Source organism: Vanellus vanellus (genome assembly GCF_965231255.1).
Source record: "Vanellus vanellus genome assembly, chromosome: 6".
In the NCBI taxonomy this organism is placed as follows: Eukaryota; Metazoa; Chordata; class Aves; order Charadriiformes; family Charadriidae; genus Vanellus; species Vanellus vanellus.
In genome coordinates, this window is record NC_138911.1 from 45,748,744 (window position 1) to 45,765,506 (window position 16,763).

At 43.9% G+C, this 16,763-nt stretch overlaps 1 protein-coding gene across 1 annotated transcript; it reads right to left on the reverse strand.

Moving 5' to 3' along the window:
• Positions 1–1,257: 1,257 nt before the first annotated feature.
• AREL1 (apoptosis resistant E3 ubiquitin protein ligase 1) lies at positions 1,258–16,708 on the reverse strand (the record flags this gene model as incomplete). The annotated part of the gene is made up of 18 exons (XM_082485744.1): positions 1,258–1,738; positions 1,922–2,097; positions 3,120–3,209; positions 3,400–3,458; positions 3,545–3,674; positions 3,868–3,993; positions 4,160–4,339; positions 4,866–4,975; positions 5,351–5,426; positions 7,178–7,299; positions 7,693–7,834; positions 8,336–8,413; positions 11,604–11,851; positions 12,510–12,690; positions 12,770–12,939; positions 13,922–14,159; positions 15,809–16,035; positions 16,693–16,708. The coding sequence occupies 18 exons, from the start codon at positions 16,706–16,708 to the stop codon at positions 1,636–1,638; spliced, it is 2,472 nt and encodes an 823-aa protein (XP_082341870.1). The 3' UTR covers positions 1,258–1,635.
• Positions 16,709–16,763: the final 55 nt, after the last annotated feature.

The following is a 16,763-nucleotide window of genomic DNA, read 5'->3' on the forward strand; positions in this document are numbered from 1 at the left end:
TTAGCTCAGGGATGCCAGTCTGAGACTCCATTCTGGAAGAAATCCAGCATTTCCATAATCCAGTGAAAGCTTACATTGCAGGCAGTAGCAATGCAGTTTTCTCACACTTTGACTCCTGCATGCCTTTGACTCCTGACCTGAGCTGTCAAAGGGACTGAGAACTTAAAGATCTTGAATTTTGCTTCACTGAAGAACTCATCAAGATTCCCAGATTCCCCTTCCCTTTATTTCCTTGGAAAGGCTGAGTGGACTGCCAGCAACAATACACCCCAATCATAAGCTTACTTCTCACACCGGTCTGCCCACTCTTCTTCCCACAAGCCAGACAATGGTGAGTGCAGGCTGTTGAGCGATCACTTGAACCAAGTTCTAATTAACATTTTGTGCTGGAAAGCCAGCAGCACTGAATGGAACAGGAGAAAAGCAGAGCTGAAGAAAGAAGGTAGGAAGATTGGGAGGAGAGAAAGCCAGCTGCTCTCCAGGCACCATCACCCCTCTGGAAACTCTGCCTGAAACGCAGTAGAGAAAGAGAAGCCTCAGGCTGCTGCATGATAGAGGTAGAAGCCAAGACCCTGTGGGATGTCCGGGTGGAGGTACCACGTTCTGCTCAGTACCATCACCCCAACAACAAATGCAAGCCCAGTGCACACTGTAGCAGCTTACTGACCTGTCACTGTTACTACATAACATACATACCCTGAAGGTGAATGTGGGATAGGCATTGGTGCTCAGCATTGAGGGATCACGCTCATGCCCATACTCTCTCTCCTGAGGAAAGGAAAAGAAGGCAAGGGCATGGAACAGCTTCCTGTGCAACATCAACTGTCAGAAACATTCAATGGAGGATAAACTCCTCTTCCAGTTCGTTTGCAGAGGCTCATTACCAGCCACTGCTGGAGAAGGACGCTTCTGCTGCTGGACCCTGGCGGAGGTAGTACAGGATCACTGTCAGGGCCAGCACTTGTGCTCCGATGAGATTGTTCTCCCCTTTGGGTTACTCCCTCCAGTGAACACTGCCCATTTTTCTCTGTGGTACAGGAGACAGCAGTATCCAGAGCAAGACGGAGGAGAATCAGAAACCCTTCTGGGTGAGGTGCTGAAAGGATGGACAACCCTATACTCTTCATGAGTCAGAGTTAGATGAGCTATCAGGGAGCATCACTGGGGAAGTTGAGCCAAGACATGGAAAATTACTAAGGCTTCCTGTAAGCCAGGTTTCCAGCAGAGCTCCATGCTGGTCTTCCCTCATCCTCCCAGAGAGCTACGATAACGGCAGCTCAGCACATCTCCTGCACTTCTCACTGTAACTTCTGCTTATGAACTTCATCTTCTCACAGAAGGAAGGGTGTACCTGGTGCAGGGAAATCACTATCTCCTTGATGAATGCACCACAGTCCTTTTGCTGTTTCACATTGAATCAAAGGGAGAATGAGGGAAAGGGAAAAGATGAGCTCTTGATGACACATTTGGGATACGGAAAGGCCACGTGACATCTTCTGGATGACAAATTCCTTTACATGGAGTCTTTGTTCTGCCTCCATTGCCCACGTGAAGGGAAGGAGAACAAGCAGAGGACTGAACCTGGGTCTTGCCATGAAGAGCCAGGAGGCTAAGTGGTCTCCTGGAAAGGGGAAATCAGAGCATGCCAAAGCCCTCACAACCCTCGCTGATAGCTAGCTGCAGCATCTTGTGCACTTCTTCATAGGAGTCATACGTAGGGAGGCACAACTGGTTAAAACTGTAAAACAAAAGAAAAATTCAATTCAGACTAGATCTAAGAGGGGACCATCCCCATCAGCTGCTTTTGGATAGGTGGACACGAGTGTCACACACATTACATGTTACACACTGCCCATCACAACTAGCTGGTGCCATTCCCAAAAGTACAATGCAGAAAGTCCTACCACCCCAGGATACTTGCCAAGTGTGGGCTGTTGGCAAAGTACTGTGAGTTGGAGCCGCAATAATCTGGAAAGATGGACAGAGTGCAGCAAACCCTCCTGGGGGCAGCTGGGAGGAACCAGTTGTGAACTGCAAGAGCCTGGCCAGCTCCTCCTGCGTGAAACTGGAGACTACGGTCCAAAACCACCGCATGACCTGTTAAGAAACAGGAAAGGTAAAGCCAGGTCAGCCAAGCAAATCAAATAAGCATATAAGCAAGATGCAAGAAGATCAGTCAATTGCCCTTGCAAGCAAGTGCTCTAATAATAGTTAGATTTTTTTTTGTTTCACCAGGGTGACACATAGAGGCAAGTATTACATAGTTTCTTCTTACCAGTTAAGAGATGTCCCACGCTACTACCTCCCACTAGTCCTTTCCCTTAAAGCAGAAAGGCTTCTGCTCTCCTCACAGAGATTTTATTTTTAGAAATACCTGCATAGGCAATGAGGTAGGTTTACAATGCAGAAGCTCATTTGCTTCTTGCACTATGCTAATCTTTTGCTTTTTCATATCCTCTGGTACTTTTGCAGGACGGTGGAACCATCCCAGTGTTTACAGCTGGAAGCTTGTACTCACAATCTGTTTTCATCTTGGGTGTTTTGGCAGCTTCCATTATTTTTCTAAATTATTTTTCTAAATGAAGTTGCTACCATTCCCATACCCCTCCCACTGGGAAAGGCAGGGAGGGATGGGAACAATTACAGGGTCCAAATTTAGGCTACTGCATCAGTAGTCTTTACCACCGCACTGAATTCCAAACACTCCACGTGGGCTGCAATCATGATCTTCAAGCACCCCTTAGAGATAAGTATATCACCATGAACGTCTTCAGTAGCAATAATTCCCACCAATTCCTCCTGATTCCCTGCTGAACTGTTCTTAATTAGTGCTTTGTTGGATTTTCTTAAAAAGACCACTGCTGCTGTTTTTTTTTCCTGCTGGTAACAGATAAGCATCTTCTCTATAGTTAGCCAGGCTGAATATATCTGGATATCTCTAGGGGAAAAAACATTATTTCCTAATGTGTGCAGTCCTACTCCTGACCCCTGAATATTCCAGTTTGTCCTTCTGGAAGCCTAATTTCCAGCCAAGAAATCTGTTCCCAGTTTAAGTTGTCTTTTACTGTAGTTGGGATAACTGTTTTCAGCAAGCAGGAGGGAGAAAGCCTTCCACTTGCCTTCTCACGGAAGTGCCAAGATCCTCCTACCACTACAGCATGTGCCTTGAAGTCACAGACGCTGATATCTCCTGTACCGCACATAAGCAACTGAAAGGCAAGAAAACTACAGTCAGAAAGTCAGGAGCCCAGGAAACAAGGCAACAGCTACTGTGCAAATCACAAATGTTTAAAATGCTTATAGAAGAAACATTCTGGCTTTATTCCAGATCAGAAAGCGCTTCATTTGTCAGAGAGGAGGGGAAGTAAGGATAGAGATGCTTAGGGCAGCAGCAATTACCTCAAGCTCATTCTCATCAAAAATAGCCAGGAGGTTCTCAGGAACTAACTCGTTAAGACCTGGAAGAAAAGAGCAGAGAAGAGCAGCAAGTGCTATCCCCTGGAAGATAAAGGCAGAAAGGAGAGGGGAGCGGATGGCATGTTACCTTTCAGGAAGTGATCCACCTCCTCCCTAACCTGATTGGCCAGCCTGTATTGCGCAAGCAGATTTAGATACAAGATTTTGTTTTCATTGGTCACTGGTACTTGAGCACCTCCTGTCACCAGTTCCACCACCTGAAAAGAGAACACTTGACATGAGTGTGACCAGCAGCATTCCCCAAACCTGAACTCCCAACCAGAATAAACCCAAGCAAGGATCTACTACCCAGAGTAAGCTCAATTTTCTGGGGTACATAGAGTTCTCGCCCTCCCCTGCTGCAGGCAGAAGGGGTTAAACTGTCCCACCTTCAGGAACTGCCTCCCTCACCTTCTCCAGTTGTCCTGTTTTGCTATACTTCTCTTCAGCAAAGACCAGGTCCATCTCACTCACATCATTGTTCAGTATGAAACAAACTTTGGATTTATAGAATTCTGGGTCGTCCGTTTCAAAATACTGTGTGAAAGAAAAAGAAGGCAGGGACGAAGAAGAGAGAGAAAAAGGAGAAGAAGAAGGAGAAGAAAAAAAACCCACATATATTGTTAACCAGGACTCTAGATCTGCTTCTCTTACACCAGTGTTCAATCTCCCACAGGCTTTACACAAGGCTGGGAAGCTTTACCTTGTAATGCATACGAAGTCCTATGATCTGAGCCAGGAAGGATCGGGTGAAGCGAGCTCGAACCAGTTGTTTGTAAGCACCTCCCAGAGATGATTCATAAAGACACTTTCCTACTAGGCGACCTGCAAATTCATACACTTTGAGTCGTAAATATGTGGGACGCCCTGGATTTGGATGCACCTGCGAAGAGGAAGCAAAATGAAACATCCAAGTACCAGACAAGACTAGCACAAATAGCAAATATGGGACCAGTTCAAGTAGTGCATCTCTCAGGCTGCCCCAGGAGCTTTAGTGTAATATCCTCAAAGCCAAGCAATAGAAATAAAATGCCTGAGCCTGCCTAGGAAGAATACGAAGTGTTTCACATGCACAGGCCAGAAGCTATATGAGAGCAAAAATAGATTCTGAAACATTCAGACCCAACAAAACCTCTAGGCACTCTGATGCCACCTCCTCTTGCCCAGAATTTCAGTCTTCCCTGCTGACTGGGCACCCTCTGCTGTTCATCCAGCCAGTTCTTTGACACTTCAATAGGTTAAGACCATTAATCAAAGCCCTGAGAAAGGCACTGGAAGTGACTGTGCAAGCAAGCTAAAGAATAAGTAAGGTTGCACACCACTTAACGAATTTAGCAGCAACATTACTTAACCAGCAGCATGTCGATGCACACAGTTCTGTGCATTCAGCATAGGAACTGCAGACTCACCAAGGCCTGGTTGTTATCACTAAAGCGGGTGAAGAGTTGATTGGTGGTATCAAATAATGCCTTACAGATGAGCTCAAACCACTCTCTGCGTGGACCTCCCCAGTCCAAAGCTACAAGATAAAACAAGCTTGGTCATCCATGGCTCGTCAATTCAAGAGTTTCATGCATGCTGCTCAGTATTACCTGACACAAGAGCTCATCGCAGTGAACAGGTCCATAGCAAAAAAGCAGTACACAGGGACTCCAGAACTCTAGGTTCTGCTCCCAAACCTAGTCTTAATATCTTTCACTTGGGCTTCAGGTCCCTACATAAAGTAAGGATAGAATAGCACCAGCAGGATAATACACTAACATCTGTGAGAAAGTGAAAGGGCTGGAAAGCCACAAAAGATAGACATGTTACAAGAAACCAGAATTTCAGACTAAAATTACTCCATCGTCATTCCTTTCACTTCCTCCTCAAATATATTTACTGGATAACTCACCTTCTTCATCCTGAAAAATCACTTCAAAGTTTTTGCTCCAGTCAGAAACGGAAAAATTTCGTGTTGCTTTAAAAGACTGAAAAAAAAAAAAAAAAATAGCAGCAGCTGTTACTGCTTGACACCCCCTAATCCTTCACATGTAGATGGGCAATTTAAGCAATACAACCCCAAGAAACAGTCTAGTACTCTAAAGTATAAAAATGAGAATCAGGAACTCCTAAGGTCTAATTCTTATTTGTCCAAAGCCATGGAAGCCAGTTCCTCATCTTCTATTCTGAGACACATTATCCACATAAATACAGCTCATCTTAAAACCAGTGTGAGTTCTTAGCACAGCACAAACGTATCCCTCTCAAGACTACAGTACAGTATTGTTTAAAGTATTAAAATGCTGGTGGGAAGGGGCAACTTCTGTAAAGCACTGTCAACCCACGAGTTAGATTTAAAAAAAGAATGTTTCAGACAGCATTAGAAAATAGCTTAAAGGCTTCACTGAGTTCATACTTAACGCAAGTCACAATGCAGAAAAGTAACAAAATATTTCAAGTGTCTAGAACTTCCTGTGTCCCAGTTCTAGATTCCAATTAAAGAAAATTTTAAAAGCTACACAGCAGTCCTCAATCATACAGGTAGCTTTGGCTTCACTTATCTTCAAATAGGTTACAGCAACACGCTAGTCACGCCTCTGGACAAAACACATTGGTCACATTCATTGTGCCTATCAACGTTGGACACTAAAGCTTACTTGTATTATTATTATTACGGCACTTAATTTATTTTGTCCTACTAGGCTGTAATACCAGTGCTCATGACAGTGGAGGAATTTCCAAAACAGCGGGAAAAAATAGTCATGGAAATACTGTTTAGAAGTGAAGTCATTTGGTAGCAAGCTATTAACCGAAACACAATCACGTAAACACTGCAAGCTCATACGTGCAGAAAATATTCCAAAACACAGATTTACTGAGTGCAAATCATGGGAAATCCCAGCCACTCCTGCTTTCCCCAGAAATGTTCTTTTCCATCTTTATAACATTACTGTTATGAGACACATGTGGAAACAATAAGTCAGGGTAACTGCCTGCCCTGCACACACAGTATTTAGAATGTCAGTTACCAACTGTATTATATGAATGACTCTTTCTTAAGTTTGACTTCAGAAACACATCAGCTCAGGTCAGCATTAGTGAAGACTTAACTCAAGGACTCTACAAAATATTTTATCATCACATTGAAACACTACTAAAAGCCTGTCGATGCAAGAGTTTCATGGATGCAGCTCAGTAACACCTGACTTGACAGCTTATCTCACTTAATGGCCCTGTACCAGAAAAACGGTATATAAAGACCCAGGAGCTCTAGGTCCTGCTCCCAAATCTGGTCCAGGTAGACAGTCTCTCTCTGGGCCTCAGGTTCCAATGTAAAGTCGGGACAGAATAGCACCAGCAGATTTCCTGCTTTTATAGGCTATGCATGCGTTTACCCTAGACATCTCTCAGGGCTTGATTTACTCTGCAACGAGTTCCTTAAAAAGTTTATCAGAGCTAAAGTGTCCTAATTACTTAAGAAATTGATCTGATCTTAATGGCTATAGAGAAGGAACACAGCATCTCACACAATACCAAACCCGAACACAGAGGAGCTACCTTGACATTATTCCCCCCCTCCCCCATCTCAAGCTGTCTACTGGCATCTGCCTTGAAACAGAAGGACTCATCATTTTTAGCGTGGTTGCCCCTAGCACACGCCAGTTTGGATTTCTTTAGGCACTGAGCAGAAGAAGGATGGAGGAGCATGGGGCTTACACAAAGTGACATGTACACTCACCGACTCCAGCAGACAGTGACGGCTGACCTTCAGCGTGACCTTCGAATGAGGTCTTTTCATATGCACCTGACGTAGCTCTCGCTGAAAGAAGTTCACTTTGTCCTGGAAGGTCTCGGAGCCTCCTGAGAATAGTGACAGTATTGGTCAGTCCTGAGCTGTCAACACTTTGAACATCTAGAAGGCATTCCTAAGACTAACTGCACAGGTCAGCTTTACAGCCCAAGGATGAGTTTATTACAGCAAAGTTTGGAAACAGAACTCAAAGGCAGTTCGCAGTTAGTCTTGCTGACATTCTCACAGGTGCACTTTGAAAGAGCCTGACAGAAAAGCCAAACTGAAAAGGAACAGCTGGCATGATGAAATACATTAATTGGAAGCACCAACAGGAACAGAACATGAGACTTCAGGAATCAGTTCTCATCAGAGGTCATTCAGTGCTGACAATTTTCATTCCCAACGGAAACTAGCAGACTCAAGTGCTAACTTCCTGACTACTGTACCCACCACACTTTTACCTATGTTTTTATGCAGGGAGCGAATGAAAGTGGCTGCTAAGATGTTCCTCTCCTTGCAGCTGAGCTCCACAGGGGGTTGAATCCCATCATCCACCACCAGTGTCAGTAATTTGTGCACAGGGTCAGGACCAAGGTATGAAAACTAGCAGCAAAAAGATGCAAGAAAGGGTAAACCCATCATGCAGAATGCATAGCATGTTCAGTAGACAGAGCAATACCACTTGCACTCTAGGACTTTCTCTGCTCACCCACGCAGATGCAGTTAACATCCAGTTCAAGCACCCGGATTTCAGATAGGAGGCTGCATCAAAACTCACACCCTAGACTAGGGGCTTCAGTGGACACAATCACAGCATTTTAGCAAGGTTATGATGAAAAAACAAGAGAAATCCAAAAGAAATCAAGATTTTTGCCTAGGATTGGGACGAAAGGCAGGAAGGAGCAATACAACTGGCTCCTATCCATAAATATTAGCAGAATCGGGGCACTAAGAGGGAATTTCAAAGGCTGAATTTTACGCAACAAAATGTTGCTCTCTGAGTGGCAGCCTTTCTCTCCAAAAGTAAAAACCAGACTGTCATTCACAAGGACCACAAGCTAATAACATGGAGGTGCAGCAACAGATAGATGGAAAGAGCCTCACCTTTGTCCCAGGACATACTCTAAAGGTGAAAAGGCGCCATGGAATGATCTTCAGGTAGAATTCTTTCACTGAGAATTGCTGAGTAACCACAAGGAAAAGAAAACATTAAATGTCACACATCTGTTAAGGGTTGACCCTGAAACATGAGGCACAAGACAGATCCATAAGGCCAGACCTCCCTCCAACCCCAAGGACAGGTTTCTGCAACATTTGGTGACATCCTACTCTGGCACAATACATAAAAAGGTTCAAAGCTGTACAGAACTGTAAGCAGCTTGTCAGTGAGACTTCACTGCGTGCCTTTACGACACATACGGGATACCAGCATGACACAGATTTTACAGCAGTAAGCCATTGTGTTCACTAGAACATCACCAGTCTAATTGGAAGGCCGAAGTTAAGTACACTTGAGAGGCTGAATTCAGGACAAGATTGTAATGCATTGACAAAAAGGGTTTGGAAAAAGTCACACTACCTAATGGAACTATTGCTACTACTCCCTAATTTTCACAATCATTTCAAACAACTTTTTGCAGCTGCTAAATCCAGGAGATTTGTAGAAATTTCCTCTCACTGTATTTCTGCCACAACAAATAACTACTAACTGTGGAACTGTCGCCTTCTGGAGAGCAAGCAAAGATGAAATTTTAGCATCTTTAGACAAAACACAAAACCATTTCCTGCACAAGCCTGTTTTAGCTGCAATGACTGGAAAAAATGACAAGCAGCATTTCTCCAGAAACAAAACAAATATGAACAGCAACCCCTTAAAGAAATGACAACATAGTAACAGTTATACACTGTACAGGACAGATGCTCTAGGAATATATAGATATATCCAGGCATACAATTCCGCAAGCAGCAGAATTGCATTAATAACTTTGGCACCTAAACGGAACCTACAACAGCACCCACTTTTACAAGGTAATGAAATAGAAAAAGAGTACAGAAGTCCAGAACGATACTCCAAGGATTAAAGGATGCTGAGCTCACAAGAACCCAGCACTCATTCCCGAAGTCAGTTCTTGGAGCCACATGCAGCGGAGATATAGAAATCTCTAGCAACACCCTCCATCCTTTAACAGTTTTACAGCCCTTTCTCTATTTGTCAGAAAAGCAATTCCTGCATTAGTCTTTCACTTCGATATTTATCACTGCATTTTTCAGAATGCATTCAGTTAAACAGATTAATCATAGAATACCAGGTGGAAGGGACCTCAAGGATCACCTGGTCGAATCTTTCTTGGCAAAAGCACAGTCTAGACAAGATGGCCCAGCACCCTGTCCAGTCAAATCTTAAAAGTGTCCAATGCTGGGGAATCCACCACTTCCCTGCACTTCCCCAGGGAAGATTATTCCAATGGTTTATTATTCTCATTGTGAAAAATTTTTCTCTTGAGTCTAATCAGAATCTCCACAGGAGTAACTTGAACACATTGCCCCTCATCTTTTCCATGTGACTCCTTGTAAAAGGGGAGTCTCCATCTTCTTTGTAGCCACCTTTTAAATACTGGAACATGGTAATAAGGTCTCCCCTAAGCTTTCTTTTCTCAAGGCTGAACAAACCCAGTTCTCTCAGCATTTCCTCATGTGGCAGGCTTCCCAGCCCTCTGATCATCTTTGTGGCCCTTCTCTGGACCCTCTCCAGCTTGTGCACATCTTTTTTTGTATAGCAGGGACCAAAACTGAACACAGTATTCCAGGTGTGGCCTGACAAGCACTGTGGGATAATGACTTCTTTATCTCTACCGATGCTGTCCTTGTTGATGCAACACAGCATCCTATTGGCTTTTTTTGCCGCAGCAGCACACCGTTCACTCATATAGAGCTTGTTGTCCACCAGGACCCCCATGTCCCTTTCCACAGAGCCGCTCCTCAGCCTGGAAGACTCAGCCTGTGCTTCACTCCTGGATTACGTTTTCCTTACATTTGTCCTTGTTGAACTTCACAAGGTTCTTGTTAGCCCACTCTTCCAGCCCATCCGGGTCTTCCTGCAGGGTGGCTCTCCCTTCCAAAGTGTCAACTTCCCCACTCAGTTTGGTATCATTGGCAAAATTCATCAGGATACACTTGATCCCATCACCCAGATCACTTATGAAGATATTAAACAGTGTTGGGCCCAATATCAATCCCTGGGGGACCTCACTTGTGACAGGTTGCCAGTTTGAAAAGGAGCTATTTACCACCACCCTCTGGGTGCGACCTGTTAGCCAGTTCCCCACCCACCGCACAGACCACTTGTCTAGACCACAACACACCAGTTTCTCTAGGAGGAGGCTGTGGGAAATTGTATTGAAAGCCTTGGAGAAATCCAGGTAGACAATGTCCACCACTTGCCCCACATCAATGCAGCAGGTTACTTTGTTATAGAAGGTAATCAGGTTTGTCGAGCACGATTTGCTCTTGGTGAATCCATGTTGGCTTTTCCCAGTCACATGCTTCATTTGACTTGTGATAGCCCCCAGGAGGATTTGTTCCATAACTTTCCCAGGAACTGAAGTAAGACTGATGGGCCTATAATTTACTGGATCCTTCTTTAAGCCCTTCTTGTAAATGGGGGTGACATTAGCCTTCTTCAAGTCTTCTGGAACATCCCCCAATCTCCACGACTTCTCAAAGATTATGAAGAGTGGTGTCGCAATGTCATCCAGCTCTCTTAACACCCTCAGGCGGATATTGTCAAAGTGAATTTAAGTTTATTAGTAGGTTTTGTGGAATTTTCTTTCTTACTATATTTATTCTTTATATATTTATTTACATTTATTCTTACTATAAGAGAATCCTCAGTTTCTCTTGAATTGCTTGAATCCTGTTTCTTCTACTTTTACATTTACCCTTTGTCTTCTGACCATTTTTTTCCTTTTCTTTTCCTTGAAACATTCAAGAAACAGGACAAAGACATAAAATCTGAGAAGTACCTTCCTGTATGTTCTGATCTACAGGTATCAGAAACTGAGAAAGGGAATTGCAGGTCTGACCTGACCAGAGCAAAGGAAAGGCAAACAGAATATCTATTGAAAAATCCCAGAGAAAAGTCCCAGTAGGCTTTGGATCAGACCTAGAAAGACACATGCAGTCCTAAAACTTCAAGGAGCACTTTAACGTTATTCCCAGTCATAAGCTCCACATTTGCTCTCTAGCCTTAGGCAAACCTTTTTTAACCAAATCTAAGGCACCTAAATCTGGCGCTAAGATATAGGGCACAAGGAAGTTCTTCAGTTGCAGTGTACCTTAAACATACACTCAAGAGTGGTAACTTTATATCTACCTTAGGTGACACATAGCAGTACACTTTTTTGGGTTTCTTAACTTTCTCAGGGGTTTGGCTGTCAGAGGGAGAATCTTCATCTTCATCCTCAGTGGCAGTAGAAGGACGGCGCTGAGAGGAGCTCAGGTGCGTTAGTGGAAGTTGCCACTGACTGTTGGTGTAACTAGGAGCATCATAAAGGTAGGCTTCAAAGTAAATACTGACACCTGAGGTGGACACATTGCGTTCTACAATGTTCTTTTCATTCTCTGAGGGAAATAGATACAAAAGAGTTCTGTAAATCTTAACAGAGACCAGAATCAAAAAGTAAAGAATCCACAGACCACCACCAAATTAGTTACTATGATTTTAAAGAAAAGGCTACACAACCAAAGGAAAACCTGGTCAAGTTAAGCTCTGATAAAGAGAACCCAGGAGCAGGATGAAAAGATTTCAAGACAGCAGTTTGGAACCTCTGTCTCAGAGCACCAGCCTGAAGGCATAGGCACATGTCAGCCACATTGCAGACTGACTCACTCCTGAAGAAACCAGGAATTATAAAATTGTAAAAAAGCACATAGGTTACATGCAATGTTCTCACCCATATAGCTTAACATACAATACATGACTGGCTTGCTTACGGTACGGCTCAGATGCCAAGTACTAACAAGCAATAAAAATTGCCTGAGACAGGTGAAAAAACACACGTGCTTTTATCTGCTGATGGAGGAGAGTATCAGCCTTCAGAGATCTCCCTTGTCAGCAGCAAATTCATTTACCCTGGCATTTTTAAATGAATAGGCATTCCTTTAACAATTAAGCATGGCTAGCCTGCAGGGAAGCCACATTTAGCTCTGCTACACAAGTGTGCAAAGCATCTTGTAAGAGGACACCTGGAGAAAGAATACTGAGTAGCTCTTGACTCACCACTTAGAACAATGATGTCAAAATCACCATTGCTTATGGGCTGGTTCTGGTAGGAGATGCAGGCATGGAAACACCCCCTACAGTGCAAGGTGAGTCGGAAGAACACTTCGCACGTCTGCCGATTGGACACCACAGACTTCTCAAACACAACATCAGAGCTCTCTTCTTCTTGAGGACCCAGCTAAACAGAAAACAAATGAATAAGGGGCAGTTCTCTAGCTCACCAGAAGTCAAGCAGCAAGGGATGAGGTTGCACTCACTTCATGGATGGAGACGCTGTAATTGTGCTCATCTATCAGGGACACAGAATTGCTGGTGGGATTGTCATACTCATCTCTGGGAACTATCTGCAGAGTGTGCTGCTGCCCACAGGTCAGCACCAGAGTGGAGAAATGGCCGACAATTTTGGTTTTGGAGGGAACCACCATCCCTGAAGCAGACAACAACAGTTTAGAGTCAAACAAATTCCAAGGTGAAGCTAGCAAGAGCAAAAGAAAAGCAACTAGGGGCAAAATACTCTTGAAAATGGATCAATTCTAAACACATTCTGTGCCCTTACATTCAAAAACCAAAGTATCTGAACACTGAAATACATGGTGTGGTGCACAGGGTTTGCCTTGGGTCAGAAATTTAATACTGATAAAGCAAACCTACATACTAGCCTCCTAAAGAATGCTTTTTCCACCATTCTAACCTTCAGCTGGCTTACACTGCACATACAAAGTACAAGTCGGCTGACATCCAAGGAAACGTGCAAATTCAGCTTGCCAAAAAAAGTTTAGCAAGGAGAGTACCTGAGTTAAATCTGAGCTTCCTCTTTCTGAAGGGGTATCTTAGCAAGCCTAGTATCTATTCACCATGCAATAGAATAGAGGTACTTTTAATGCATGTGAAACACAAAAGATGCCGACTGGGGTGAAAAAACAAAAGTAGAAAGAAACAAAATTTAAAACGGATAAAAAGGAAGCGTTTTTGAAGAAGTGTAGAATCAAAGCTATCAACTGCTCCAGGAGCTTAACGGAACAGAGGAGGGTACTCAAAAGAGGAAGAGTCAAATCATGACAGCATTTCCAATTCAGATACAAATAAATCAATACTTTCACAAAAGGCATTCTCTGACTCTTCTCTAATCATGAAGAAGTTACTACAAAACGCACAACATGACAAGTGGTTAGGGAGTTTAAACAGCATGAACAACCTATTCTGTAATACAGTTTCTATTTTGCCACATACTGGTAGTCACAAGTTTTAGTCATGGGTCTATTGCCAGGATCTACACATGGCAAGAGTAAAATGGTGAAGGGTAACCCTTTCTCTGTCACCTACTTATTTCAGCTGGAAACACATTTACCTAACTGCCTCCAATACCTCCAAATCTACTTTGAATCATTAGAGGGCCACTTAGACCTTACCTGGTTGGAACACCTTGTAGTAGGGGCTGTAGGCCACATTCAAGCCACCAAGTTTTACAGTGATCTCGTATCTCCCAGCCCTGCGCACAGTGAAGGCCACTTTCACCACATTGGAATTAGGCTCCTGAAGAACTTCCTGGGTTACAGGAATATCAATTGCTAGCTCCACATGGCAGATGTGAACTCGCAGCCCCACAGGCCGGTGAGCAGGGAAGGGTTGCCCATTTTTATAGAATAACTGCATGGGAAATGGAGAAGTCCAGGTGAGAAAAAAATATGCAGTGCACAGAAGAGAAAGCAAGTTGCCCCAGCTCAGCAAAGGAAAAAAGATTAACATCCAGCTCTGTCACACAGGCTGTGTTCTCCCAAGTGAACAGGGCACAAGTGGGCATTGAACAGCCTCATTCTCTTTTGTGCTGGGGTTCAAATGAGTGCCCTGAAAAGAACATGCCTCTAGGCATTTCTGCTCCACACTGTTAGTGCAATATCAGAGCAGACACCAAGAGAACCCACTACCAAAAGGAAAAAAGCAAAGCCACATCCTTTCAGAAGAAACAAGTAGATCTTGCTCATTTGTACAGCTAAGCTCTGGAAAAGGTCTCACCAATTTGTTATAGAAAAAAGTGTGGAGAAGATGCTGACCTAAGGAGCTGACCCAGTCTATAGTGATAAGAAGCATCAGCATGAAAACAACGTGTTAGATAAAATCACAGGCAGCTCAATCATAGAAGTCATCTGCTGGACAATTTCAGAAGGTAACATACCTCAACCAGTACTTCCTTACAAGGAAAGAATTACACCTTAAAACTGTATGTGCACGGCACTTATAAAGAGCCAGCAGCTTGTCGGCCAGATCCTGCCTGCCATCTGCAATCAGCATGCAGTCAGCAAAAGGTTACTACTATTCCCTGTTTCTAAATAAGGGAGGGTGTGGGGCCTGAAGTAGTATGTATCTTGACTGTCCGTGAAACCAGTGCATGCAGCAGCTACCGTTGATGAATAAGGGGCTAAGCAAACAGAAGACAAGCATGAACTAAGTGGAAGGGCACACTGCTGGAGCCACCATGAGTGAGAGTCAGTAAGGTGAAAGGAAAAAATTTAAACAGCCAGAACAGAACAAGTTCCTTCTCCCCTTAGCTCTTTTTCAATGCCTGCCCTGGGGTTCGAACTCCTCACCCTCAAGCAGAAGGGTTTTTCTTGCCTTCCCGAGAGCAAAGAACACAGCAACCTAGCCGAACCTTTCTTCTTATTTTGATACCCATCTGGGCAGAGAATGCGGGACAGAAAGGTGGGCACATGAGCCCAGCAAAACCTATTCAAACTTTTTCCACATAGCTCCAAACTCTCAGTGTTCAACCCCCTCACCCATCTAATTTCTATACTTGTCCCATTCCCCTAGACTTTTGGGATTGGAAGGAAATAAGAGTCCTCGGCAGGCTTTTCCAGGTCAGACAGAATAACACTCAATTTTGGAGGAATGGGAAGTGGCCATGAAGCTTTACAGTTCTTGGGTTCATAAAATGCCCACTCCCACGCTCCCAACTTCAGCTGCACAATCAAAAGATAACACCAAGTCTGTTGAAGGCCAGACTCAGCCCACTCACTTCCCAGTAAAGGAAGCAGTAGATAGGACAAGCCTGGTGTCCTCCGGCTCTTCAGAGGATTCTAAAGAGAGGGAAATAAGATTTTAAGGAGTGCAAACCTCAGATATGTACTTACAGAGTTCTGCAACACAGTTATAGGGGGCAGAAGTCATAAAGAGATAGCTTTCCTATTCCTAAGTTACATCCAGCTTGGCCCCAACAAAATATATCTGAAGAGCCCATCCCTAACTCAAACCTCTGTTCCCGTCCCCAAAACTGCATTGAAAGAGAAATATTCCCTTACATGCACTCGGAAGGCCATGCTATGGCCCACCTCATAGGGGTCCTTCCAATCCCAGGATATTTTGCAGGACCGGGGATCCAGGTAGTTGCCTCGCACGTAGTCATAAATAGTTCGCTCCCCTCGACGTTCCCGGTCCTCATGCTGAAGGAAGCTGACTATACGTGCGGCAAGCTCAAAGAGGAACTTAATGGTGAAGAAGAAAGCTACCACAGATACCGTGATGCCACCTGCAGGAAGGAGAGAACAGAAGATGGTTGCAGCAGCAAGGCTGAGTCACACGCCAAAATCCCCTATACATCAGCCCAAGATGCCTTTTATTAATGACATTCTACTCAATTGCAAATTAGGTGTTTAAGGCAGAAGCTATTGTGTGAACATTTATGATTTGTGTTATGCTACAAGTAAGGTTAGAAAATAACAAGTCTCTTGAAACTCTGCAAATGACTGCAAACAGAGAAAATAGGTAAAGGTGGTAGAGTCTCAGGTATGGCTAGCAGACATCCCAACAGAAGCATGGAATTCCCTTTGAGTTGCAAATTAGAACTACAGAGATTCTTTCAAGGGAAACAGTCATATAAGCACACAACCCCTGCACATCACGTTAAGGCTGGATTAAGAAGCACCACAGAAGCAACAACCCTGCACTAGTTCCTGAAAGAAAAAGTAAGGGGATGGCTTAGGAATGAAGTCAATGGAAGGACTTTAGGAACAAGAATAATGGTGGAGAGGCAAGTCTGCCAGGTGGAGGGCACAGTGCCGGGTGACAGTAACTTCATGTTTGTTAGGTAGACTCTGAACTAACATGAAAGCAGAGGCTTTCAAGAAATCCTTCTAAAGTCTACGGAGAGTTCAACAAATACAGTGGCAGCCTTTCCTTCACTTACCAATAATGTAAAACATCAGGTCCCTTCGGTGAGACACACAGCCGAGGATCACAGCTGCATCTAGAACACAA